This window comes from Stegodyphus dumicola, chromosome 7 (assembly GCF_044657685.1).
Source record: "Stegodyphus dumicola isolate Sdum_Otavi_A_Nest chromosome 7, ASM4465768v1".
NCBI classification, from domain to species: Eukaryota; Metazoa; Arthropoda; class Arachnida; order Araneae; family Eresidae; genus Stegodyphus; species Stegodyphus dumicola.
The window spans coordinates 120,709,076-120,736,610 of NC_140774.1; the positions used below are offsets into that span (position 1 = coordinate 120,709,076).

The following is a 27,535-nucleotide window of genomic DNA, read 5'->3' on the forward strand; positions in this document are numbered from 1 at the left end:
AGCTAACTCTTCCTGTATTTAGTGGCAGTACTGAAGAATGGTTATCATTTTCTGATTTATTTAAAACGGCGATAGTGGATAATGACCGTTTATCAGGTGCACAAAAGCTACAATATTTAAAGGGATCTTTAAAAGGAGATGCTTTGCGGATTGTTCAAGCTTTAACTATTTGTGACAGGAATTTCGAAATAGCATGGCATTTATTGTGTCAAAGATTTTCACATAAGAGAGAATTACTTTCATCGTTATTAAAGAAAATCTTGTATTTATCAAATTTACAATCTGAAATTCCTAGTCAGATATTAGCGTTAGTAGACACTGTAAGAGAGTGTGTATGTTCGTTTGAAAATCTAGGATTCAAAGTGGAGCAATTCGCGGATACTATTTTAATGTTAATAGTACAGTTTAAATTGGATTCTTCGACGAGAGGATGGTGGGAAAGAACATTAAAGAGTGAGGAAATACCAACACTTAATAATCTGCTAGAGTTCTTGAAATCTCATGCCAGAACCTTGCAAGCAGGTAAAACGCAAGGTGTTAAAAAACAAGTTACAAAAGACAAATTAACTTCATTGGCTTCAGAGATTCGCGCGCAGTGTACGTATTGTAAAGCCGGTCATTCAAAGTTTTTAAATGTAATAAGTTTTTAAATCTGAATGTTCAGGAACGCGTTAATTTTGTCAAGAGAAATAATGTTTGTTTTAATTGTTTGGTTTCAAACCATAAAGCTTTCGAGTGTAGAAGTACACATAAATGTAAAAAGTGCTTTAAAAATCATCACACACTACTGCATTTCGAAAGAGTTCAAAATGAACCAAAGGCACTTAAAGGAGTTTCGAACAGTTCGAATGAATTATCAGTGACGGCTAAGCCATTTTTCCCTGGGCCAGAACCTCGAGCTCAATCGGCTGGGTCAGGGGAGAATATCGCAAGTTCTAGTCCAGTAATTAAATCTTGTGTTTCAGACTTTAATTTTCAGAGTGAAGTTTTATTATGTACAACTGTTATTAAAGTGTTAGATTCATCGGGTGAATACCAATTGTGTAGAGCCCTCCTTGACCCTGGCAGTCAAGCAAGCCTGATTTCAGAAGATTGTGTACAAAGGCTAGGGTTAGCAAGAAGAAATGCCAAAGTTTTTATTTCATGTTTAGGGTCTTTGGATACGAAAACTAATGGAATTACGGAAATAAACTTCGTTCCGCATTTTCCGGCGAAAGTGTCATTTAAAACACCAGTATTTATCATCAATAGAATTATTGGAACTTTGCCGCATTTTACATTGGATAAGAAGTACGTTGAGGAATATAATGATTTAATGTTAGCAGATCCAACATTTTACAAAAGTGGGCCTGTTGATATACTTTTAGGCGTAGATATTGCCTTACCTCTTTTAAAGGGAGAAATAATTAAATGCGAAGAAGGTAAACCGGTAGCTTCGCGTTCTGAACTAGGATGGATTATTTCAGGTAGTGTGAATAATTCAACAGAAATTAATCCTACTATCTATGTTAATAATATACAAGTGGAAACTGATCAGATGCTGTCTGACTTTTGGAAATTGGATGCAGTACCTACGTTTGACATGCTTACTAAATCGGAGAGAGCATGTGAAGATTATTTCAAATCTACATATACGAGAGAGGAAAGTGGGATATATACTGTGAAATTACCGTTTCACTCTCCGCCTTCTCAGCTTGGAGATTCCAGACAATTAGCTATGCGTAGATTCCAATCTTTAGAAAATTCACTTCTAAAAAGGCCTCAGATATATGAACAGTATAAGGATTTCATGAGGGAATACCTTGAGCTGAGACATATGGAGGGAGTGCCTGAGGAAGAGATTCTTATTGACTCTACGTATTACATGCCTCATCATGCTGTATTAAAGGAATCAAGTACTATGACTAAACTGAGAGTTGTTTTCGATGCTTCGGCTAAAACGACATCGGGTCTTTCATTGAATGATATTTTGATGGTTGGGCCAAGAGTTCAGCAAGAGCTGTTTCCAATTCTTCTACGGTTTAGAACTCACAAAATTGCAGTATGTGCTGATGTAGAGAAGATGTTCAGACAAATTCGTGTCCACCCAGAAGATACAAATTGGCAACGAATGCTTTGGAGGGATAGTCCTAGTGAGCCCTTGAGTACATTTAGATTAGTGACAGTTACATATGGGACTGCCTGTGCGCCATATTTGTCTACTAGAGTAATGAAACAACTTGCATTAGATGAACAAGTGAGATTTCCTTTAGCATCAAAAATTGCCCTTCGTGATTTTTATGTTGATGATTTGCTTTCAGGGGCACAAAGTGAAGAGGAAGCGAATGTTCTAGTTCAGCAGTTGAATGAAATGATGAAAAGGGGTAGATTTCGCTTAAGGAAGTGGATTTCAAACAGTTCAGCTATTTTAGAGAATATTCCCGAGTGCTTACGAGAATCCAGTATTTCTCTTGAAATAAACGGTGACAAGAAAGTAAAAGTATTGGGAATTAATTGGAACAACTCTAGTGATACGTTTCACTTTTCGGCATGCATAAGTGATAAAGAGTTTACTAAGAGGACTATTTTATCAGAGGTAGCCAAAATCTTTGATCCAATGGGATGGTTAGCGCCAACAATAATATACGCGAAAATATTATTACAAGAGTTATGGAACTTACAGCTGGGTTGGGATGAACTCGTTGATAAGAGAATAAGTAGGAAATGGAAGCGTGTCTATCTAGAATTGCCCTTACTTTCAAGCTTACAATTTCCGAGGTATGTCTTGAGTCCGAAGGCAGTAGTTATAGAAATCCATGCTTTCTGCGACGCTTCAGAAAAGGCTTATTGTGCAGTCATCTATCTCCGTACAATCAACCTTGATTCGTCAGTCAAAGTCAGCCTTATGACATCGAAAACCAGAGTAGCGCCCTTAAAAACCCAGTCTCTTCCGAGACTAGAGTTGTGTGCTGCGTTACTTTTAACCAACCTCTTACATGCAGTATTATCATGCATAGAACTGCCTATTAACAATATTTACGCATGGACCGACTCGCGAGTTACATTGGCATGGGTTTTGTCCGAACCTCGCCGTTGGCTACCTTTTGTGGCAAATCGAGTTGCAAAAATCCAGGAAGCTGTTCCAGGTATTCAATGGAATTATGTTGCTAGGAAAGAAAATCTTGCAGACTGTGGGACCAGAGGTTTTATTCCATCAGAATTCCTACAATGTGAGTTATGGATGAAGGGACCGCAGTGGTTAAACGAATCCGTAATTCATGTACAGCAAAATTCAAGTGTAGAATTAGAGAGTGAGGTTATGTTGAAGGAATTGAAAAAGAGTTTCAGTTCAAATATTTCCAAATTTGAAGAGCCTAGTGTGTTTGCAAGATTTTCGTCATGGTTAAAGTTATGTCGAGTGTTAGCGTGGTGTTTAAGATTTAGAAATAATTGTAGCAAGTTACCTACAGAGCGTATAAAGGGTTATTTATCTACTGAAGAATTCTGTGAAGTTGCTTCTATGATTGTTAGGATTGTGCAAAGAGCCGAATTTCCAGAAGAATTATTCTGTTTAGAATCTGGTAAACCCTTGAAGACATCAAGTAAATTACTGTCTTTAAGTCCTTTCTTGGATTCCGCGGGAGTAATGCGTGTAGGCGGAAGGCTCAGAAACTCTACAGTTTCAAATAATCAGAAACATCCTATGATTTTACCTAAGAATCACAATATTACGCGTTTAATTATTAAGCATTATCATGACACGTATCTTCACGCAGGTACGCAGCTACTCACTTCTGTCATACGACATAGATTTTGGATTGTGAATGCTAGAGATATTATAAGAAAGTGTATAAACCAATGTGTTATCTGCCATAGAGTTAGAGCGCAAACTGCAACTCAGCTAATGGCAGATTTACCCGCTTCAAGAGTTACTCAAAGTAGAGCTTTTTCTCGTGTAGGGATTCATTTAGCAGGACCATTTAACGTAAAATATCGTCCGGGTAGAGGAGTCAAAATCTTTAAGTGTTACGTATGTCTATTTATTTGTTTTACTACAAGAGCAATACACTTAGAATTAGTTGGAGATCTTTCAACAAAATCATTCCTCGCGACACTTAAGCGGTTTATAGCTCGTAGAGGCAAACCGTGTGAAATTCACAGTGATTGTGCAACGAATTTTATAGGAGCTAATAAAGAATTAAGGAAAGCCTTTTCTATCGTTCAACGTGATGAACAGCTACAGGTTTATATTTCTTCAGAAAATATTAAATGGTTGTTTAATCCTCCCTCTGCCCCTCATTTTGGAGGGCTTTGGGAAGCGGGTATCAAGTCTATGAAACATCACTTAAAAAGATGTTTAGGAACACTTATTTTAACATACGAGGAATTTTTGGCATTAATAACCCAAATTGAATCCTGTCTTAATTCTAGGCCTTTAGTACCAGCTTCAAGTGATTGTAGCGACTTGGAGGCGATAACACCAGGACACTTTTTAACCGGAGCGGCTTTAAGCGCTATTCCAGAATCTAACCAAATTCAAGAAACCATGAGCTGCAGTGACCGTTGGGGGAACGTGCAAAGGTTATTTCAACATTTCTGGAATCGTTGGAGCAGTGAGTATTTATCTAGATTGCAGCAGAGACCCAAGTGGTGCAAGGTACAACAAGACCTGAAGATTGGTGATATGGTTCTTATTAAGAACGAAAATCTATCTACGCTACATTGGAAATTAGGTAGAATTATTAAAGTGTATCCCGGTCTGGATGAGAAAGTTCGAGTGGTGAGTTTACGCACGTCTAATGGTGAAATAAAACGACCTATAGCAAAGCTATGCGCTTTGCCATTTAATTCTTGATTTAGAGATTTTAATTTTTTTTTTTTTTTTTTTTTTTTTTTTTTTTTTCAGGTTTATGCAGTTCAACAGTTTAAATTTATTGTTTGAACCCCCTTGGGACTTCAAGGCTGGGGGTATGTTCGATGTTATGCAAATTGTATTTCTTTCTTTGTACCGAGGAGCGGCGCAGACGCAAATTTGTTAGGTTTTTAAAGCTCGTGGTTAGAGCTTCGAGGTTGCTGTGAATTACTGGAGTTTCAACTAAGCGGAGGTTCTTCTGAGTTTGTGTTGGTAAGCCGCCACTGAAGTCGGAGTTTGTGTGGTCTTCGCCGTTCCTCAACTAACTTACTATTTGAAAGTCAATAAAGAAGTTTCGGTCAACGTTAGGAGTCTGAGGTTTTTTGAGTTCTATACTGAAGTAATATCAAGTTAATTTACAGTCCACTATTTTTAAACAACGGAACGTACATATACAATAAAAAAAAAATTAAAAAAGGTAGAAGAGAGAGAGACTCGGGGAGATTGACAGGGAACTATTCCACACTGCACAAATCTGTTCTCAATTTCTCCAGTTTTTGCATTATATTGCATATTTTGATGCGAAATGCTGGCTGTTTGATCAGATAACGCTTATGAGAAGTTGCCTGTTCCGGAAGCTGCACATGCCACTGTGCGGTTAGAGGGCATTGGGTCAAGTAATGGTCTGGTTTACCAATGCCTCCACAGACACAACTTTCGGTATTTGCAATTCCTCTCTCATAGTAATAGGAGGGAAAAGGCCCATGCCCCGTCACAAATCTCATTATTTGTGGGGATGACTCGAGACGATCGAACGAAACTTTATGGTAATATTCATAGGTCTTCCTGCTTTGTTCGGTAGAGTCCCATTCTCATTGCCACTGGTGCTGAGCTGCTGTCCTTGTCACTTTTTTAAGGTGAGACCACGGGAGTTTGGTAATTACGCATCGTGCATCGATATTGTGAGCTGCTTCTTTTGCTAGCCTGTCGGCTTCTTCATTACCTTGAATGCCGGCATGCGCCTTTATCCAAGATATGAGGATATTCATTGTCGACGAACGCTCCTTCAGCGTGTCCTGAATCTCCGCTATGATAGGAGAAGGATGTCTGGGATTGGGATTTCGTAAGGCATATATGACCGAGAGGCTGTCTGTAAGAATATTAATATTGGATCCTACTGGGGGGCTTGTTAACTTGATAGCTTTGCGAATCGCAATTGCTTCAGCCTGGAAAACTGAATTGTTCTGTCCCATATGACCTTTCCATGTTATCAGCATTTCCTTGTTCTTAGTTACTATAAGGCCACAGCCTACTTGTTCGTCAACTTTTGAATCATCCCTATAAACATAATATTGATCCTTTATGTCAGAGTCATCTTTCCATGATGTGTGGGCTGAGACTCCTTTTCCGTAGTTAGACGAATAGATGACATTTACTGGCCTTATTTTTTCATGGAGGCTGTGCTGAGAGGTGGTGTGTGCTACAACCCCTTTTCCATGGTGTGAAGGATGGATTGCATTTATGAGACGTTTTGTTTCATACTCCTCTGGATGATAGCATAGTGGTCCAAAAGTAGTGCAGAGATGTAATTGGAGAACAGTCGTTACTGCTCTTCTTGTGCTGCTCTAATATGTAATGGCAAAAGTCCCGCCAGTATTGTGGCTGCCGCTGTCGATGTTGTACGGTATCCTTTTGTAATAGCCAGAGCCAAGGGGCGTTGTATACTACTGAGCAATTTCCTTTTCCTTTCGTTCATTGGAGCTGCCCAGATTGCCGCTCCATAGAGGGCCCTTTTTTCCACGACGGACTGATAGAGGATTTTTAGGATATGTGGTCTAAGGCCCCAGTCTGAGCCTTGAAGCCTCCTTAAGGTATTTGCAATTGCTTGTGTCCTTGCGCGGACTGCTCTGAGATGAGGCAGCCAGGAGAGCTTTTCATCGATTATAAGCCCCAGCAGTTTTAGTTCCCAAGTTCGTTTGATTGTACGGCCCTTTAGTTTCAAAACTGAATTTCTTGCAAAAGTTTGACCTGGTTTGTGTACGATCAAATACTTTGACTTTTGCTCCGAGATGGTGAGTTTCTTGCCTTCACAGAGCCGTACAAATTGTGCTATGGTCTCATTACTGTTACTTTCCAGCTGGTCTCTCGATTTGCCTCTGATGATAAATGTCGCGTCATCAGCAAAAGCAATCACCTTTGTGTGGGTTGGCCACAGTGCTTTGAGAATGGAATTAAAAGTTGCATTCCATAGGTCAGGACCTGCACATGAACCCTGAGGGCAGCCCCTGGTCTGCTTTCTCTCAACAACTCCTCTGTCATGCACTGCTACAAGAGTGCGATCAGAGAGATAACTTTTGCACACTTGCAGCAGATTATCAGGGATCTGAGCATCGTGAAGTGCCTCCAGGATTGCTGGCCACCACAGGGAATCGAACGAACTTTTCCGATTCAGACTGAGTATGGGTACATGCTTGTTAGAGTCATACGCGTCATAGATTCCCTTTTGTATGGCACTAAGAGCTTGGATAGTTGAGCACTGCTCTCGAAAACCATACTGAGAGTCTGTGATCTCACCCTTAATCTCCAAGTAGTGCTTTATTCTCTGAACTAAAAGTTCCTCATAAATTTTCCCTATGGTGGGCAGGAGACAGATGGGCGGGAATGAGGCCGGATCGTTGGGGTCCTTTTCTTTCTTTTGGAAAAGAATAACTTGCCCTGTCTTAAAGGGCTTGGGAAAATAACGCAGTTGGAGCAATTTATTGTAAAAATTTTTAAGAAACATTGGTTTTGCCTGATGCATTGCCTTGACAATGTTGTAGTCCAACGAATCAGGCCCTGGGGCTTTGTTCCTCGGTAGATTTCGCAAAACAGCGCAGACTTCACGCTGCGTGAATGACACGTCATCTTCTGTTGTGGAGTGTAGAAGATAAGCTGGATGTTCTGGATTGGAAGCATCCAATGTATTGTCGTCTTGAAAGACTGCATCAAGAATCTTGGTGAGTGTTGCTGCAATAGTGCTCCTGTGCTCCTCTGTCGGTTGCGGATTATTGGTGCCATCTACGTAGACCTTGTGAATTGGAGGGGCAAAGACCTTATTCGTTGCGATTTTATGCAATACCCCATAGGGATTTTTATTGTTTGTGCAAAATGCCCTCCAGCTGTACAGCTTGGCTTCTAGAATGGCCTTTTTATACTAGGTTTGTGCTTTTTTGTAGATAATACTTAGTTCTTCTCGGCGTTCTGATTTATGCTTCGAGTTCATCTTTCTGCGAAGAGCTCGTGTCTTACTCCTTTGTATCCTGAGGCTTTTAGTCCACCAGTTGGCAACATAGTGTAGGCCTTTGGAGATTTGATCTGGAAAGTCGAATCACAAATGGCCTGAAGCTCTTTAATTAGGATACTAGTGAAGTTATCAACATCATCTGTATTGTGGCAGTGTTCTAAATCTTGTTCTGCACATGTGAGTGTACTGCGGGCCTTTTGGCTGAAGAGCTTTAGCGTCCTTCGCTTGAGTTTGTACCTCTTGATTGAGAATTTTTTATTATGGTGTCCTAGTCCGAGTTAGACGGGGTATCATCAACCATCCAGTAATGCAATTTTGATGCAAAGGCCACTGTTGTTAAAGTTAAATCTGGCCAACCCTGTCCGTGAATTGTTTCATATGTGCGTTGACTGCCTGGAACATTATGCAGGACGAGATCGTTACATGCAATGAAGTCCTCTACCTGTCGTCCTCAAGCGTCAGTATCTGAGTAACCCCACAGTTCCGATTGGGCGTTGAAATCGCCCGCTAGTAGATGGTGTGCTTTTGGAGTCGCTTTCAGGATTTCTTGTTGCTGATCAAGTGAGGCTAGCACGTCTGCTGTAGGGGGAATATAAACGTTAATAATTATCAGGTTCAGTCCTATTGTTTCAATTGCTATAACGATTATGTCTCTTGAACATCTGATTATATTGGGAGACTATCTTTGGCGGCAGCAAATGGTGGCGACTCTGGGTTCATCAGTAGCATTGACTACTGTCCATGAAAGTGGGAAACTGATGATTCTATTGCCATGCTGATAAGGTTCCTGAATGAGTATGAAGTCAATTTCATGCTCCATTATGAAATGTGTAAGTTGGGCTGTTGCTGCTCGTGCTCTTTGCAAGTTTATTTGCACAAATTTGACACCAGCAATATCCGTGATCAGCTCATTCAGGTTCCCGTTGCTCAGTGCAGCAGGGTGGGAGTTTTGGAACGTATCATAACTTGATTGAGGTAAAACGGTTTCTTCATCAGGAATGGGTACTCGGCCTGGCCCATTAGTATGCCGTGATGTTACGGATGTAACTTGCAGCTCGTTGGTATTCCGGACATTGCGGTGAGTAGGCAGGATGCCTGAAATCATATTTGGAGCCGTGTCTGTGATTTGAGTCACCGCAGTTGATGCAGATAGGGTGCTGTGAGTGGCATTCTCGTACACTATGGTTGTCTCTGCAGAAGGAGCAGTAGCTACTTTTATTTTTACAAACATCTTGGGTTATGTCTCAGCTGTTGACATTTGAAGTAGCATCGTATTCCGAGGTATTCTGAGATGGTGTGCACATTCCACCCTGTGAACACCTTTTTGACTCTAATGATGGCAGCAAGACTGGAAGGCTCACATTCAAGGATCCACGTAAGTTTGTTAGATCTTCTCTCCTTGAGCTTAAAGAGTGCTCTAATTGCACTGCGTGAGACGTTTGCTGCGCTGCTGAGTTCAGCGATAATATCCTCTGGCGTGACTGACTCTGGTACGTTGTGAATGGTCCATCGTGCTTTTCTTCTCTGCCTTCTGTGTAGTTCGGCATGTACATTTGCATGTTCCAGGCATTTCTCGAGCCTGTTGACATCCTCTGTGGATTTGCAGAAGACCTCTAGCCCTCCTTTTTTGGTAGGCAATATTCTGGCAACTGTCACCTGAAGTTTCAAAATCGGAGCTTTCTCTTGAAGTTCCTTTTTTAAGTCTGCTTAAGAGATATTGCCCTTCGGCTGTATAATTAAACTTTTCTTGCTAGACTCTTGTAATACATCTGCAAAGGTTTTCAGTTGTATGTACTGAGGACAAGGAATGGGAAAAGCTGTTGAAGTGTCCAGGGCGCTCCTGTCGTCGGTGTTAGTTGCCACGTGCACAGTTGGTTCTTTAATCGTGTTCATTCCAGCGTCAGCAAAAATCGACTGAAGTGTGCAATCTGACCCGTGGAGTGCCAGACTCTTGAGTGCCTCAAGAGTAGACAGAAGTCGTACTCTCTCGTCCTGAGAAATAACAAACTTTCCACTTCTTTTCCGTTTTCCGATAGTAGTGCATTCATTAATCAAAGTTATAATTTTGCCCTCATAAGTTATTTCATATGAGTAAGTTGGAGGTGCCCACAATGCTGACTCCGACACTACTGAGGAGGTTGATGAGGTAGGGGCTAAATCCTTTACATTTGCATTGGCTATTGGTACAAGATAACGGGAAATAAACAGCGGGGTCGTAGGCACATAAAGGAGTCACAGAGTAATAAGTACAAAACTGAGTATCAAGGGTCGCTGAGTACGATGCTATAGTGAGTGAAACCGCAGGGAAACACAGAGAAAAATACGGTCAACTTAATAATAACTAAAATGAGATATTACTAAAGCATTACTGTGCATAAGGAGCACGTAGAAAACACTACAGAATCAAGTGCGTAAGAAAGCGTTACACACAGAAATACTTTTGGCATTAAAATCTGAATGTGCTGAGAGTTACTTGAAAATGTAAAATGTATTAAAATGAAAAATAATGCTAATTTTTACACCATAACAGTTCTAGGCAATAGTAACGAAAATAATACTCCTAGCCACAAAAATCACTGAACGGAAGCATATAAAACAATCGTGAGTGAAGGATATGAGGATAATAAAACAGTTATAAATAGCATATAAAACAATCGTAATTGAAGGAAATGTGGACAATATAACAGATATAATAAAAACAAGCGGAAGTTATTGCATAACCTTATCACGAAACAGAATTTCAGAGATTAAGAATTATATAACACATTTGTAGGAGTTATTACAAATCATAAACACAGTGCACAATACAAAGGATTTAAACACAGAGATATAAAACTAACAGTAATATTAATAGTTATTAATATTAGAATAGGTACTCATAAAGCAAGACATGCAACGCTAAAATAAAAAAAATAAAATAAATAACAACTAACAATTAGAGAGACATCCACGTAACAGTGGGAATGATAAGTGTGTAGATAAAGTCGCTAGAATGTCAATCGTAAACAAGAGAAACTTATCAAAAGGGACACTGGAGGCGAGCTACGCTCAAAACAGCAAAGTACTAAACGTAAACAAACACACATGCAGTGCAATTGTCAACCACACTCCACTAGACTAGACGCGCATGCGCTCTAGAAGAGTGACAGGAAATCGGCAGACAACCGCAATAAGTGAACAGTCCTGCTGGTCCGGCCCTGTGTCCCTACGACGAAAAATTAAGTCAGGTCTGATGCCAGGTCACACAGAAGATATGTAATTAAAACAGATGACACTCAGCTACTAATTGTGCTATTAAGACAAGTGAGGTATCAAATTAAAGACAATTTTATGGCCTACCTTGCTGTCCAGGAATGTTACCGATATTACAACTCAGGCCGGAAACGCAAGTGTATTAATCCAAAAATTAGCACTAAAACATCACAGAATTAACACACTGTAGTAAATTGCACAAACACTTCACATACACGGTACTGGTATTGTTGAAAAGAGCAGGTCTTCCACTTTTCGATGGTACTTAGATTGAAGTTGGATGCCTATTAGATCCGGAGATATCGCTTTGGAAGTAAACACTGCAAATCCGCACTTCGCTCCAAAATCCACATTCCACAATAGGGCTCAGAGGTCACAAGACAAACAATGACTGCCCTTTTAATATGCTTGATAATAAGGCACTAATAGGTGGATTCTCATAATTTTTATATTAAAATGCGCAGCTTGTGAGGAGCTAGCCAATGATATTATTTTCGCTGTGATGCAATTATTATACCCTAAGGAAAAATCAGTAAAAACACGAGCTCGCGAAAACACGTTGTCTCCCTTTTCACCTTCACGCTGTCGATATTGGCGACACAGGGAGAAGGACGTATAACTTTCTACCAAAAGTAGACATGGAACGTCTTATAACAATAGCCCCACTGACACAGTACATTACGGGTCATGGCCCATTTCCATCTTACTTTTTGCGTCATGGCATCTCAACATCTGACAATTGTGTCTGTGGCATGCTAGACTCTCCCGAGCACTACCATTTGACTGCGGTCTAACAACAAAACATTACCTACCACATCCAATGAATGATAGAACACTTTACTATAATTTCATAATTAAACACCCGCCAGCTATAAAGAGGATCTGCGCGTTGTACAGCAAATCAACGCCCTAGGGCAAGACATTTGCCAGCCACAATAGCATGGTACTGCAGGCAATGCACTCAACGATTAGGTATTCGCAGTATGTACACAATCTGTCAGTGCCACATTCAATTCCAAGCCTCATGTAATCATTTGCTTCCAATAGCCAGCAACATGCATAAATAATGTTACTGACATGTTTATCTAAGTAAAAATAGTGCATGTAAAATACTGTATGTTCCTAATGTAGTGTATTTATTTAATGTACTGTATATCTCTAATGTAACCATGAATCTTTCCAGAATTGTATAACTGTAATTGTCCAAGATCAAAATGCATAATATTCGTACAATTAGTGTATGCACCGTAACATACGTAAATAATGTAATGCAAGTCTCTAATGAAGTAATATATGTTCCTAATGTATTGATCCAATGTATTGTATGACTCTAATGTAGCCATGAATCCTTCCAGAATTGTATAACTGTAATTATTCCAGATCGAAATGCATAATATCCATACAATGCATCAATGTAGTGTATGCAACGAAACATGTAAATCATGCAACAGATGCCTCTAATGAAAATATGTACATTATGTATTATGGGTAGTGAGCATATTTCCACATAGCGCTTCGGCTTTACGCATACCTTACTATGTCTCATATGTTTCTTATGTGTGCAATATTTGCATTTATGTGCTCTATGTGTTTCCGTATGCATTCTATGTGTCATGTTATGTATTCTCGTGTGTGTTTTTATGTCTTTATGTTATGTAATTATGAGTGTGTTTTTATGCTTTTATGTTTAAATCTATGTGTTTCAGCTTATAGGTGTGTTTTAATGCTATGCTTTATATTAAGTTACTTTGTTTTATAAACAACGACCTATGTAAAATCTACTTGACATCTAGCCCCTGTATGGCCATGTAAATTCACGGTGCAGCCTCATGGGGCTCCAGCGAGTTGTTTCTTCGAGATAGTGGAGGACGTGGGACATATGCCTGTTTACCTATGTTATATGCCAGGCGTCCCCGTCCTCCGTCCATACAGGTGTATGCATGTGTGTATGTATGTACATATGTATCTGTACATACATATATACATACATACATGCATATATATGTGCATACATACATAATTTCTGAATGCAGTCCCGATAATAGAAGAGTTCTGAATTAATTCATACTTTTATTTTCTTAATTCCTTTGTATTACCATGTGACCATAAAAAACCAACCTGTATTTTTACACTTTTCTTAATTTGCTTAGGATATACCTGCTATCCAGTTAAATGCTATTAGATGCCCTGCACTAATAGCCTGCAGATAAAAAAAAAAAAGAAAAAAAAAAAAAAAGAAAATCTGAAAGGTTTCAGATTTTAAATTACGTCCAAAGGGAAAATTTTTTAACATTTTGTGTGTTACATTTGCTTATTAAATATCAAGTTCTTCGCATTTATATTATAAAATTCAGTTCAATAGCAATATCGTAAAATAATTTTAAATTGAGCATATCTTTAGAATTTATGATACACAGTGTCACGCACCGGAGATAAAAATGCTTTTTTCTGTACAATGTTGCCATCACTCGCTTTGAAATCCTTGAGTTTGTTAACCCCTTAACTGCCACGCACTTATATATGCCTTGTTCAGCTGATGCATTAACTGCTCCGGGCGTATATATATGCCCTTCGCCCTGCACTAATAGCCTGCAGATTAAAAAAACAAAAAGAAAATCTGAAAGGTTTCAGATTTTAAATTACGTCCAAAGGGAAAATTTTTTAACATTTTGTGTGTTACATTTGCTTATTAAATATCAAGTTCTTCGCACTTATATTATAAAATTCAGTTCAATAGCAATATCGTAAAATAATTTTAAATTGAGCATATCTTTAGAATTTATGATACGCAAGTGTCACGCGCCGGAGATAAAAATGCTTTTTTCTGTACAATGTTGCCATCACTCGCTTTGAAATCCTTGAGTTTGTTAACCCTTTAACTGCCATGGACATATATATATATATGCCTTGCTCAGCCGATGCATTAACTGCCCCAGGCGTATATATATGCCCTTCCAAGATACTATAATTTGCTTTGTGCTGCTCCTGTAAAATTATTCGCAAAGCTTTGGAATGCAACACCACAATGACCTTGATAAAGTATGCGAAGGAGGATACTATTTCAGAGAAGTGTGGGGAGAAATTGGAGAGAGGGATGTGTCTAAAGCGGTGAAAGTAATGACTGCACGGTGTTGCTTGAGTAAAACGTATTTTTTTAAAATTCTGTGTCCTCTGTTTTCGTTTACTGTTTGTAGTAGGTTCCAGGAATAAAGAAAGATATAACGGATGTTTCAAACCCATTTATCTTTTTTGAATTATTTTTTGATGAACTGCTTGTGCTTCATATTGTTACTGAAACTAACCATTTTGCAGACGAGTATATGAACCAACACCTTGCAAACAAAAAATCGAGAACAAAATCGTGGCATTCAACCAGTTCAGAAGGAATATATGTTTTTTAGGCATACTGATTTCACAAGGTATAACACTGAAACCTGATATTACACTTTACTGGTCTAAAAATAAATTGATCGAAACTCCATTTTTTATTATAAAAACATCATTTTTATTATACTTACATCTTTTTACTATACCTTTACTCAAAACATTAAATTTTGTGCATTAATTTTTTTTTCTTTTATTCTTTACTTTGTAAAAGTAAACAGTTTTTAGAAAGTAAAACTTGCACTTATTTTCACCCTAATACATCACATAACTACGTGCGCCTGTGTGAAAACCCGTGGCACCGAGAAATGAATCTTGTACATTTTCCGCGGCAGTTAAGAGGTTAATAAAAATTTGTTAAAGTTTAACAAAATATGAAATTGATAACAGAACAAATTCCAGATTTCAAATTCGGGCTTTCAGATACCGATATTAGCAGTAAGATTACATCATTCAAAACTGGATGGCTTTAGGTACTGTTGTTTTATTATAATGCGAGAAACATACATACATTTATGCAGATTCTTCATTACTTAATTTCTTCAAATATAATACAGGGCGATAGTATTTGGTGGCAACGGTTTGAAAAGTCATACAGATTTTTAAAGTTTTCGATGCAAAATTGCAAAACAAAAACAATAGTCCTTCACGGACAAAGACCCTTTGGACTAAAAATTTATCAATATCTGAAATCCCTGCAGACTTTAAGATGTAAAAAATTGAAAATGTATAGCAAATGGTTTCATGGCAAAAGGAAAAATGGTACTATTCGGTATCGAGGGGCGTAAAAAATCGTTAAACTATTGTTGATGCCAATGCTGCCAAAAATAATTGCGGCAAGAAAGGAAGTATAATAGTAAATAACTATCTAAGATTGATGTTTTAATTTAGATGAAAGGTTAATTTCATATAATACTTTTTTATTATTATAATTTATATGAAAAAGGCTAAACATGACTGAATGGAAGCATAAGAGTAAATCACTATTTCAGATCATTATTATAATTTATATAAAAAATTGCTAAACATAACTGAATGGATGCCTGCATCGCTATTTCGCTACCAACTTATCGCTAAAGCATAATTTTATCTCGTTGGTTGTTCAAACGTAATTTTCTATAATGAATGATGCCTTTTCTTTGAAAATATTCTCGGTAAAGTGCAGAATCGCTCACTTATTTGTTCGCCGCTTTTTACAAGGATAAAAACAATTGAATTTTTGTCAAATTTCTTTTACTTTTTAAGTGAAATAGGTCAATGTGTACATAGATAATGTCAAGGGTGTGCGCAGCGCCATTTTTTTTGCACTTCTAGGATTCTTTTTTAAGTGAAAATCGGTTGATGTGCACATGGATACAGAGTATGTGCAGCTCTTAAATACGCATCAAGCAATGGATGATTCTGCAATTTACCCAAAATTCTATTTCCAACTTTTCGTCATGGGCAATTGTTAAATCCGTGTAATGTAATATCCATGTTGTAATCCATGTAATATAAATCCATGTTGTAAATATCAAAAACGGATTTAAAATCAAAAAAGTATTTAAAAATTAAACTAGTATTTCAATGGCGTCTTAAGAAATATAGAACTATATAAACATATGCAATCTTAAATCAGCACGTACGCTAGATTTGGCGGGCTGTTAAATGGGTGCATTTGCTAGATTTGGCGCTTTTGCGCATACATTTTTTGCTGCAATTTTTTTACGGCCCTCAAAATAGAATAGTACCGGAAAAATTATTTGTAGAAGATGCTTTCCATTGCTTGTTGGTTATAAAGTGAAGGTGGGAGAGTTATATGGAAATGAATATGCTGATTTAAAGTAATAATGTTACATGGTACTATTATGAGTGAAAAGTAATTCGGGAGGGGGGCAAAGGTAATGTCAAATCCTTCTGCAGTGCAGGTTCACTTAAAAAAAGAAGGTCTCTTAATAGGAATAGATTAGATTTTTGATTTAGGCAAAGCACATGAAGGCTAATTGCCTGAGCTCCGTCCCAATTTGGATGACAAGTTTCCTGGAGATGGAATTTGAGTATCTCATCCCGTTAATCCAAAACTAGGTACATCTCATGAGAACTTTTGACTTGATAGATGATATTATAGCCATAAATATCCCTGCTTTATTTGAGGTTCACACCTAGACTCAATGGATTTGGAGCCATCCTAATAAACAACACATATTTATAGTATGAGAGGAACAGTAGAAGTCTAAATAACAGATTTTACAGGATGTGCAAAAGGTGTAGCTACATGAAAATTTAAGGAAGAACTCATCGGTAAAAATATATTTACAGGTACCCCTTGGCAAAAACTGGCAATTTTTGGACGTGCAATTCTTGTTATTTTGGCTTTGTGCAGCAAAAACAAAATAACAAGTCAAAGAATTGCACAAACTCGGTATCCATGTATACATCGACCTATTTTCACTTTAAAAAAATCACAGAATTGCACAAACTAGGCATTACACAATTCCTTGACTTAATCCATGTACATGTTGACCTATTTTCATTTAACAAAACATCAGAGAATTGCACAAACTTGGCAATCCGCACTCCCTTACTTTGTCCATGTCCACATCCAGATATTTTACTTAAAAAGTCAAAGAAGCACTCAATTCCAGGTAAAAGTATATTTATGAAACATTCAACTACTCAGGTTACCATAAATGAAACAACAACTTTGGGATAATACAAAGGGTCTACTCTAGCCGAACTCATCCAACAAGTATGAATTTTCATAAAAGATAATGAAAAATCTGATTTTAAGAAAAATATTACACCAATAAAAAAAATAATTAGTTTAAGATTTTGTTATTTATAAGACACAATGATTTGACGAAATCAAAAATCACTTTAACCTCATTCTGTGCATCTTATCATCTTCACTATTATCAGTTTGGCTGATCTTTACTGTATGGTGGCCCTCGATTTTTTTTTTTTTTTTTTGAAAAAAATCGCCAAGCGGTATTGGTTCTTCGTGAAATCTGGAAGACCGCTGCGCATTTTGTAATAGTAACCCTTTCATATGGACCTGGGTTTTTGGTTCTTACTATTCTTTTCAGTGGCTATGTTTGCTTGCATGTACATGATATGGTCTTGGGTTTTGAACTTGCTATTATTTTGGTATGGGTACCATCATTTGAGTATGTCTGAGGTGAGTAAGAGGATGAATGTTGATTAATAGTGGGTGAGGCCCTAAGGACAAAAATTTTAATTCAATTACTTACTTGGAGGATGGAGGAGATGGTGATGGGAAGCCTAAACGTATGCACGTGAAAAAAAAAAAGTATGTTAAAAAATTAATGTTTCATTTATTTATTCATCTCTGTGTGTTAATTTTTGTTAAAAGATTTAATTTTTTTTTAAAATGTTAAGAAATATGTATTTTTGGTTATTTGTTTGCCTCTGTGTGTCAAGAGAGCGGCTAATTTTTTCTGGTTAATATGATAGGTTTAACTTTGTTTTAGCTTCCTTATTTAAGTGTAAATAGATCGATGTGTACACGGACAACGTTAAGGCTGTGCGCGATGCCTAATTTATGCAATTCTCTGATGTTTTTTTAAGTGAAAATAGGTCGATGTGTAAACGGACTACGAGTTTGTGCAAGGTCTTTGATTTCTTATTTTGGTTTTGTGCAGCGGCCATCATGAGACGCCGATCTTGGAGTCAAAAAAGAAACGATTCGCCAAGGGGTAACGTAAATTTTTACCATCAATATTTAGTCATGACAATTAAAATAACACGTTGATAAGACCAAAATTCACATTTAATTTTCAGTGTAACTTAACAGCATTTTCACAAAGGAGTGGATTTATTTTACGACAGAATGAATGTAATTTTTAACAACTGATTACCTGGCTTACATATACATATCAAATATATAACTCACCGTTAAATCCACTTCGAGGATATACATGATAGTTTGCATATATGTTATTTCGAAATTTTAATTCAAGTCGAGATTCAGCAGTAAATAACCGAGTCAAATCTCTCGTATCAAAAGGCATTTTCTCTACAACAACGATAGCAGGTCTATCATCTCCGAGAAAACGACCTTCTAGAACAAGTATTTTGTTTTCAGATAATTCTTTTATCACTCTAGTAGTACGAAAATTTTTTAAAGATGGAAAATTTTCATCGGTGCTGCACTTCTCAGCAATTGTTGCAACATCATTATGTTTGCTAAATATTCCTTCTTCATCGTAAGTGCCCGTTGTCAAATCGACAGCCATTGCTAAAAATTCCGGCGCCTTTATTTACAAATTGCAGCGACACAAGACAGACAGACAAAGACTAGAGATGTCTTATCTTGCACTTATTAGGTCTTTCTGCCCTCAGGACAAAAAATCAAAGGGTAATTTTGTTTGAGAAGGAGATAATTTCCTTGCATATGAGCATTTCATGCGAATTTTTTTAAAGCCAGGTAAAAAGGGGTGCATTAAAAAAAGAGAAAAAGAATAAAATCCATAATACATATAAAAAATATTTACGAGCCTAAGTAAGATAGAGAAGAAACAGAAGCCTGAGATAACCAGAACACATTCAGGTTAAGTTTGTTCAAGCTTCTCTTTCATTTGGGCCCACAATTATTATCATTTTTATTTAGCCTGGGCCTTATTTTTTTAACCCACTTCTTTACCTGGCTTTAGCTATCTCGTATCAAACGCTGCGAAATTACTTTTCTCTCAAACAAAATTATTCTTTTTATATGTCTTTTCTTCACACCTAAGCTTGATTTTCCTTCTTCCGGGCAGAAAGACTTTGTGTCTGCAAAACACAATATCCGTCTATTTTGTCTGGCTGTATGTAGCATGTGTGTAATGGGTTGACAAGGAATAGCATTTTAGTTACAAAATTACATCCTTGGGAGAATACTTATTGAGAATAATTAAAAGATATGGCTTCTTCTAATGATACGCAACATGAACAAACCACTAAAATAGATTTCAACCAACTTACTGAAATGCTTATAGGTCCCAACCGAAGGATAAGTGATAAGGTTGTCTTGCCAATAACTTTTGCAAACCAACCATTAAAAACAAAAGAGGAATTAAGAGTTGAAGCCATTTTTGAAAGTTGCGCATTTAAAACTGCCACTAGCTGTGTTGTGGGTGAGTAAGTATAATGTGTGGATGTTGTTGAATTTTAGGACACATAACCTTAAATGGGGAAAAGTGCAGGATCATCCACTGCTTGGCGCGTTTTTAAGAATTGCACATACTCGGTATCCATGTACACATCGATCTATTTTCACTTAACATCCCAGAATTGCACAAAAATGGTATTGTGCACTCCCTTGACTTTATCCATGTACACATTGACCTATTTTCACTTAAAAAGTCAAAAATCCAATTATTCTGACTCAAAGCGCCAAACAACAACCACTCCTTTGTTTGGCGCTTACAAAAGTGCCAAACAAATAAGTGGGTTATTCTGCACTTTACCCCTTAAATGTTGTGGTGTACCAAACACTCTCTCTGTAGAATGGTGTTTGAGACACCAGGGTGCCTGAGCCAAGGCTCTACCCCTTGTAGAACAGTATGATCATTTCGAAAGGTAGTATACAATAATCAAAAGATAAATTGAATAGGTTTTTTTTTTATATATATAATTTTGTTAAAATTAAATCAGATAAGAATACTGTTAATGTATTAATATCAATGGAGTTGTTGTCTAAATTAGTGAGAGCAGAAAAGTCGAGAAACTGGTGACTGTGACAAGAATGAGGTAGTACAAATTGAATCCATTAAGAATTATCAAATATTAAGACACATTTAAGACATGAACTTGAAATAATTATATTCATATATCTATGACGTACACAAAAGTGAAAATGCAGACAGAAAATTTGAAGTGTAGCAGATAAGAGGAATGAAAATGGAAGCACTTCCGCAGAGAAGATAATACTTCAAACCTGGTAACCCAGTAGATTTATCCTATTCGCTTGTTCAAAGTTTGCAACCATTCCTCTTGCGTTCATTTTGTTGTTCATGTCGTTGTTCGCATTTGCAGATTCATGTTATTCTTCTCTTAATAAATAAGAGAAGAATAACATGAATCTGAATTTTTAACAACGAATAGATAGAAATATTTTCGTAGATAGATGCCGGTTCTCGGTTCGGGATGAAAGGAAGAAAATACGGCGGGAGGGGTGCATGCTAATTTGTAACAGGGCTGTTCACGTTGTGTTCCTAATTATTAACAGCTCTAAGAACCATGAAGTTTCCAACCTCTAAAATAATTTGTTTTCGTAGGTCGCAAAAATGTGCATGTGCATTTTAAATAATTAAGTAATGCTTTTATTTTTATTATTGGTTATTGTCATCTAAAATTATGAGAATAAATCAATTTTTATGGCGTAAAATTTTAACAAGATAATATATTGTTAATGCTTTTCTAACAATAACCTTTCAGAGGATGGCAGGTGGGACATAAAAAGATGATTAAATTGAAATAAAAATATATTATTGATTATCTAAGATGACAGAATAGTTTGATGCATCACCTTGGTCATCAAAATTAGCAAACCACTGCTGGTGTGAGGAATATATTATTTTCTGTGTTAACTGAAATTTAAGACAAATTTTGGTTGATCTTTACATTATGGTAACTTGGCGTTTTTTTGGCGAAAATTTGGCGACCAACTCTCCTACAGCAACCCTCTATTTTTTTTTCCCGCCGCCATTTTGTCTTCACGAAGTAAAGACATGTTTCTTTTCTTTTTATCTACTGAACACTTCTTCCAACAATCTACTAGCCGAATTACACTTATGCTAGAAATTTTATCTAACAAAACTGCTTAATCATGACAAATATTCACTGCAAAATTGGGAAAAAGTGCACAATACCATACTCCTTACGCGTTTTTCAAAATAACACATACACATAAACCATGTACACGCCGACTTATTTTTACTTAAAAAAACATCCAAGAATTGCACAAAAATGGCATTGCGCACACTCTTCACTATATCCATGTACACTACTTTTTTCTCATAAATTAGAAAAATTTCACGAAAATACATGACAGTTTTCTCAATCTTTAAACCCGGTAAAAAGAACATATATGAAATTACCTGATCGCGAAAAAGTAATGAACATTTCCACATATAAAATAAATAAAATATCCAAAAACTTTTACCTCTAAATCATCTATTACATTATACACGTCACCAACGAATTCATACCGCAACCATTACAAATAGTGTCAGATATTTAAATTATTTACATGCACGTTTACTTCAACTAAAACGTATACCAAATTCCTACAAACATAAAATTCACAAAATAACTATCATTTAATTAAAATATAATTAAATTCAAAAACACTACTTAAAATATAAATGAGCACATACATTAAATTAATACATACATAAATACCCATTTCGAATTCACTTTAGTTACGGCCATGGGATCCAAAAATTCACGAACACTGTTTCACACAACACAGAATAAAGCCAAATACAAAATTTCCAGATTTTTTCCCGATTTCCCCCCTTTTCCGATTAAAGAACCGTAATTCGTCCATTAATATCACATGACATATCCCATGATCTCTCATTTCCCTCACACAAAATAATGCATAATCGGAACTGAGTACTGCTCACATTATTACCAAAGTCCCAGGTAGTAACCTTTATCGCCTCCAAAATGTCGCCAAACTACCAGTTACCATATTGTAAAGATCAACCCAAATTTTTTTCGTTTTATCACGTTTAACCAGTTAATTTCAGTATATTAATACTAATTTATTTTTTTAAATGAATTTTTATTTCCGTTATATGCTAACTTGAATTTAATACAAATTTATTTTCGTATATCACATTTAACCAGTTAGTTTTACATCTACATGCTTATTATCTGGGAATTTTTACTACCATATGCTTAATATAATATATCGTTTTGTCTGCTAACTTGAATTTACATGCACAGGGGTGTTTGTGCTCTGGGGAAACCCTGGAATTCCAGGGATTTTGAACTTTGATACCCGGAAATTCCGGGGATCATCATTCAAAAGTAAGTAGGAATAATAATGAATTATTTATTTTGATCTGGGTAATTTTGTTTGCTTTGAAAGCAGAAAATGCAAGGTCAGGGTGTGTGGTGAAAAAGGGGGAAAAAACTTCTTTTTTGGTCTTTCCTTATTGCGAGTTATGACTCATTCCCCCGGTTCTCGGACATTCTCTTCTGGATTCTTTTCGGCAAGTAGGCGCGGCAGAAAAAAAAGGGAGAGACTTCGTTCGACCAGATGTGCGATCACGTGACTCTGGTTCAAAGGTCTTATCTCTCCTGGCGTGGCGCCAATAAGTAGAGAAGGGGGATTTTTCGCGGTATTAGCTATTTGTCATTGATCGCTTCTCAACTTTTTTTTCTCCGCTGTGTAAAATTTTCATTTCATTTATTGATGCACGTGTAAATTTTTCGTTTCGTTTATTGAAATATTTTTTTATTTATGTACGCAAGATAATTTCACTATGAAATTTCTCGATATAAATAGTGATATTATACAATTAGAAGAAGGTGTCCGGAATGCATTTAGGTAGAATTGGATTGAACGGAGAGATGGTAATGGAGATACCATCGGCACATGGTGCAAGAAAATAAATGTTGCTGGACAAGCATATTGTGTTTTTTGTAACTCACTGCTGAAGTATGGTGGGGAAGGATTCAAGGCTTTCACAAATCATTCTAAAACTGTGACACACATAAAATATTCAAAGTGCATTAGACATTCAATGACTTAGTAATTATGCTAATTCAAAAAATACTGATGACTTACTGGAGACTGATGCTCGGCCATTGGATATAGTGACAAGAAAAGCACGCCAAGAGGTATTAATAACTTCGTTTATCGCCAAGAATTCTCTTTCTTTCAATGTAGCTCCCAATTTAATTGAACTCTGCAAACAGTTGAGCCGCAATCAGACGGCACTAAACTCGTTGGAAATGTCCAGGACTACTGTATGTTATAAGATGAAATATGGGCTCGCAAAAACTATTAAGGAAAATATCATTAAAACTTTAAAGGAGACTCCATTTTCTCTAAATTTGGATGAAAGTACTAGCAATGCTCAAGAAAGTATACTGGCAATATTGGTGCAGTTTTATGACAACAATCAAAATGAAGTTGTAGTTCATCATTTTGCATCTCTAAAGATGGAATCTTGCAATTCAGAAGCTGTTTTTTAAGCAGTTGTTAATACTATTGAAGATAATAATATTCCATGGGCAAACTTAATTAGTGTATTAATGGACTCATATAACACCATGCGTGAAAAAAAAAAGGGTGTTGAAACCAGACTACGATCAAACAAAGCACCCCACTTATTAGACATTGATGGTGACACATGTCACACAGCTAATAACTGTGCAAAAAAAAATTTGCTTCACGTTTTGATAGATACTTAGAAGATTTGTTTGATGACATCTATTTTGATATGAAAAGCTGCAGTAAAAGAGAAATTTTTTTCAAAATCTGTGAATCCCTTGCCATTAAAAAACTTAAGCCCTTGAAGAGACCAGACCATAGGTGGGTGTACATTTTATGTGTTTTAGAAAGAATCAAAGATCTGTGGGATGCTCTTATTGCATTTTATTTTCACTACTTGGGTAAAACTGATAAAGGGGATAATTTTTTTTTATGTTGAAACTGTATACAATAAAAGAAATATTTCTGCAGCTCAGAAAAAAATTGTTGAAGGGGTGTATTCTTGCTTGCATTCCCAACAACTCACGAAGGATGCTTTAGCTCGAAAAAAAAAAAAGAATACTAAATGGGTTATTTGTTATGCAAAACAAAACTTTATTGCATATGGCATTATATTCAGCAGTATTACCAGAGTTCAACACATACATTAAATTATTTGAAACAAAAAAACCAATGCTTCATTTAATACATTCCAGTATTTATAAATTGATGGCAAAATTTTTCTCTTTTTTTTTATGAAGCCAGAAAATATAGAGTGCACATCTTATAATGATTTATTAAAGGTTAATGTCACAAATCCAGAATTCCATTTACCTAGCAAAGTAATATTTACTGGTGCAGAAGCTTCCACTCTCCTGAAGAAATTATCAAAAAATCATCCAATAGCAAAAGAATTCCAAATTTCTCTGGTGAAAGCTTATACTAATACAGCACAGCATATGAAACAGAAATTACCCCTTAAAAATTCATATCTAATTAGTTTTACAGCATTAGATCCAGAGCTAAGAGGTAAAACCAGTACAATATTAGCTTTTGAAAAGTTATCATCTTTTATGTCCCATATTTTTAGTGATAATGAAAAGTTAAAAGTAGAAGCTGAAATAAGGTTATACCAGAGTGATATTGATATCACCAAAGAAATGCTCTACACATCTGATGAAAGTGGAAATCAAGTCAAGTGTACAATTGATAAATATTGGTCTAAAGTTTTTAATTTAAAAGATGATTTCACAAATGATTATAAGTATCCTACATTGGCTAAATTGGTCAAAGCCTGCCTTAGCTGCTTCCATGCCCCATTAGTGGAAAGTGCATTCAACTTAATGGATACACTTGTCACTGACTATAGAACCTCTCTTAAGATTGATTCCCTAGATGCAGTGCAGACTATTAAATATGATTTAATGGCTTCTAAAGAAACCTCGTGTGAAAAATATGGCTCAAAAAATCCAATGACTGATCCAATTCACAAAGATCTCTTACTGAATATGAACAGAAGTTGGGAAACATATCAAGAGGACTTAAAAACATGTATTTTAGATGAGTCACCTATAAAAGTCTCTGAAAAACCTTCTACATTAGCAGAAAAGCAAACTGCTTCTACCTCTGCATGTGCAGTTCTTGAGGAAATTTCTTCAACTGTAAATGAGGAAAATAAAAGTCAACCTTCTTGCAAAAAAAGCAGCAGAAATTAGATAATTTTTTTTAAAGAATTAATTCAGGTAATTTAAAGTATTTACATAAAATGTAGTAGTTTATATGTTTGAAAATTTATGGTTATTAATTTTGCAAAAAAAGTAATTCATTGAACTTTTATAATTAGGTCATTTAATACTTCATAATTGTAATTTTTCATTTCTCTCCCCCCCCCCTTCTTGAAACTCCAAAATGTCGGTAGTAAGTCCGTAAAAGTTTCAGGGAATTTTTTGGGGTCCCACAAACACACCTGCATGCACTAAAAATCTCATTTACAAAATATCAGGCTTACGGCTCGGCTCATTGTCGATGAATCGCGAGCTTGGCAAGTAAAAATGCAACAGGTTCTCTGCGGATGAAAACCCATGAAAATGAGTACATAAATGAACACATGTCAAATTATTTAGTGTTGCATATTACATGAATGAATTATTTGGCTTTACGAACTCGAAACTTCTGGATGATAGATGTAATGTGTGGGGACCTTGTAAGTGACTTATTGAGAATCACTCTAAGATAAGGGACTTGCTTGGCCCAGGGAATATCAGTGCCATAAAACTTCAGGTTTTTCTTGAAGTTAGTCTTCTTCGCAAACATAATAGCTGTTGTTTTTTCCACGTTCACAAAGATCTTCCACCTGGAGAGCCAAGTCTCTAGCGTGTGTATGTAATTTTGCAGTCGTTGTATAACTGGACCTGGAAATGCACTTTGTGTGAGGACCGCTGTGTCGTCTGCATGCATAGCTAATGCTGTGTCGTGTGTGGAAGGTATGTCGTTCACGTAAATATTAAAAAGTGTAGGTACAAGCAAAGATCCTTGCGGGACGCCAACCATGATGACATGGCTTGTGGAATTTGTGCCAGACACATAAACAACAAAGTGTCTACCTGTTAGGTAGGAAATGTTTATGATGTAGCCCGGTAAGCCCAGGATGTGTAATTTGTAAGTGAGGCCATCCAGCCAAACTCGATCAAAAGCCTTGGCAATGTCGAGAAATAAACCACCAGTCATGGTGTGCCAAACTTTGGATATTCATATTTATACCAAAGTATGGGTTTTCGTCCGCAAAGAATGCGTTGGCGCCGTTGCTGTTTTACTCGCCAAGTTCACCAACGGTTGATCAGCCATACGGTTATGAGATATTAAAACACATAGAAGTAATCCGCGTAAACGTGGTATTTAGTGCATATAATCAAAATAATTGGTAAAAGTTTACGACTGGGTGCCCCATGTTTTCTGGTGATTCTTTTTTGACGCCAAGATTGGCACAGGAAGGCACAATTTCAAGATGACTGTTAAACAAAACCAAAATAAGATGTCAAAGAATTGTACAAACTCTGTGTACATGTACACATCAATCTGTTTTTACTTAAAAAAACATTGTAGAATTGCACAAACTAGGCATTGCACATTATTGCCTTAAATTTGTCCATGTGCACATCAATCTATTTTTCATTTAAATAAAACTAGGAAAGTGCAGAATCGCCCACTGCTTGCCACGTTTTTTAAGAATTGCACATACTCGGTATCTGTGTACACATTGGCCTATTTTCACTTTAAAAAAATCCCAGAATTGCACAAAAATAGCATTGCACACTCCCTTGATTTTATCCATGTACACATTGACCTATTGTCACTTAAAAAGTCAAAGAAAATTGACAAAAATCCAATTCTTCTTACTTTTGTAAAAAGCACCAAACATACACCAAGCAAATAAGTGGGCGATTCTGCACTTTAGATGCTAAAACTATCATGGTAACCAGGAGTGAGGTTTCATTGCCAAAATTTTTTTTTAAATTGTTTGTAATCAAAGGGACAAATTCTACACTAAAGCAAAATGTAATTAAAGAATAAGTAACATAAATTCAAGTTAACTGAG

General features: G+C 36.5%; 2 protein-coding genes across 2 annotated transcripts in view; one reads left to right on the forward strand and one right to left on the reverse strand.

Annotated features, from left to right (window-relative positions):
* Positions 1-19,029, reverse strand: part of LOC118188497 (m7GpppX diphosphatase-like) — a 59,284-nt gene extending 40,255 nt beyond the window's left edge. The window contains exon 1 of the mRNA XM_085820763.1: positions 18,643-19,029. Coding sequence (XP_085676889.1) covers positions 18,643-18,985 — 343 coding nt within the window. The 5' untranslated portion in view covers positions 18,986-19,029. The remainder of the gene's footprint in view (positions 1-18,642) is intronic.
* A 500-nt stretch (positions 19,030-19,529) lies between these two features.
* The window catches only part of LOC118182018 (mitochondrial import inner membrane translocase subunit Tim22), a 30,785-nt gene continuing 22,779 nt past the window's right edge, over positions 19,530-27,535 (forward strand). Inside the window, exon 1 of the mRNA XM_085820764.1 lies at positions 19,530-19,864. Coding sequence (XP_085676890.1) covers positions 19,651-19,864 — 214 coding nt within the window. The 5' untranslated portion in view covers positions 19,530-19,650. The remainder of the gene's footprint in view (positions 19,865-27,535) is intronic.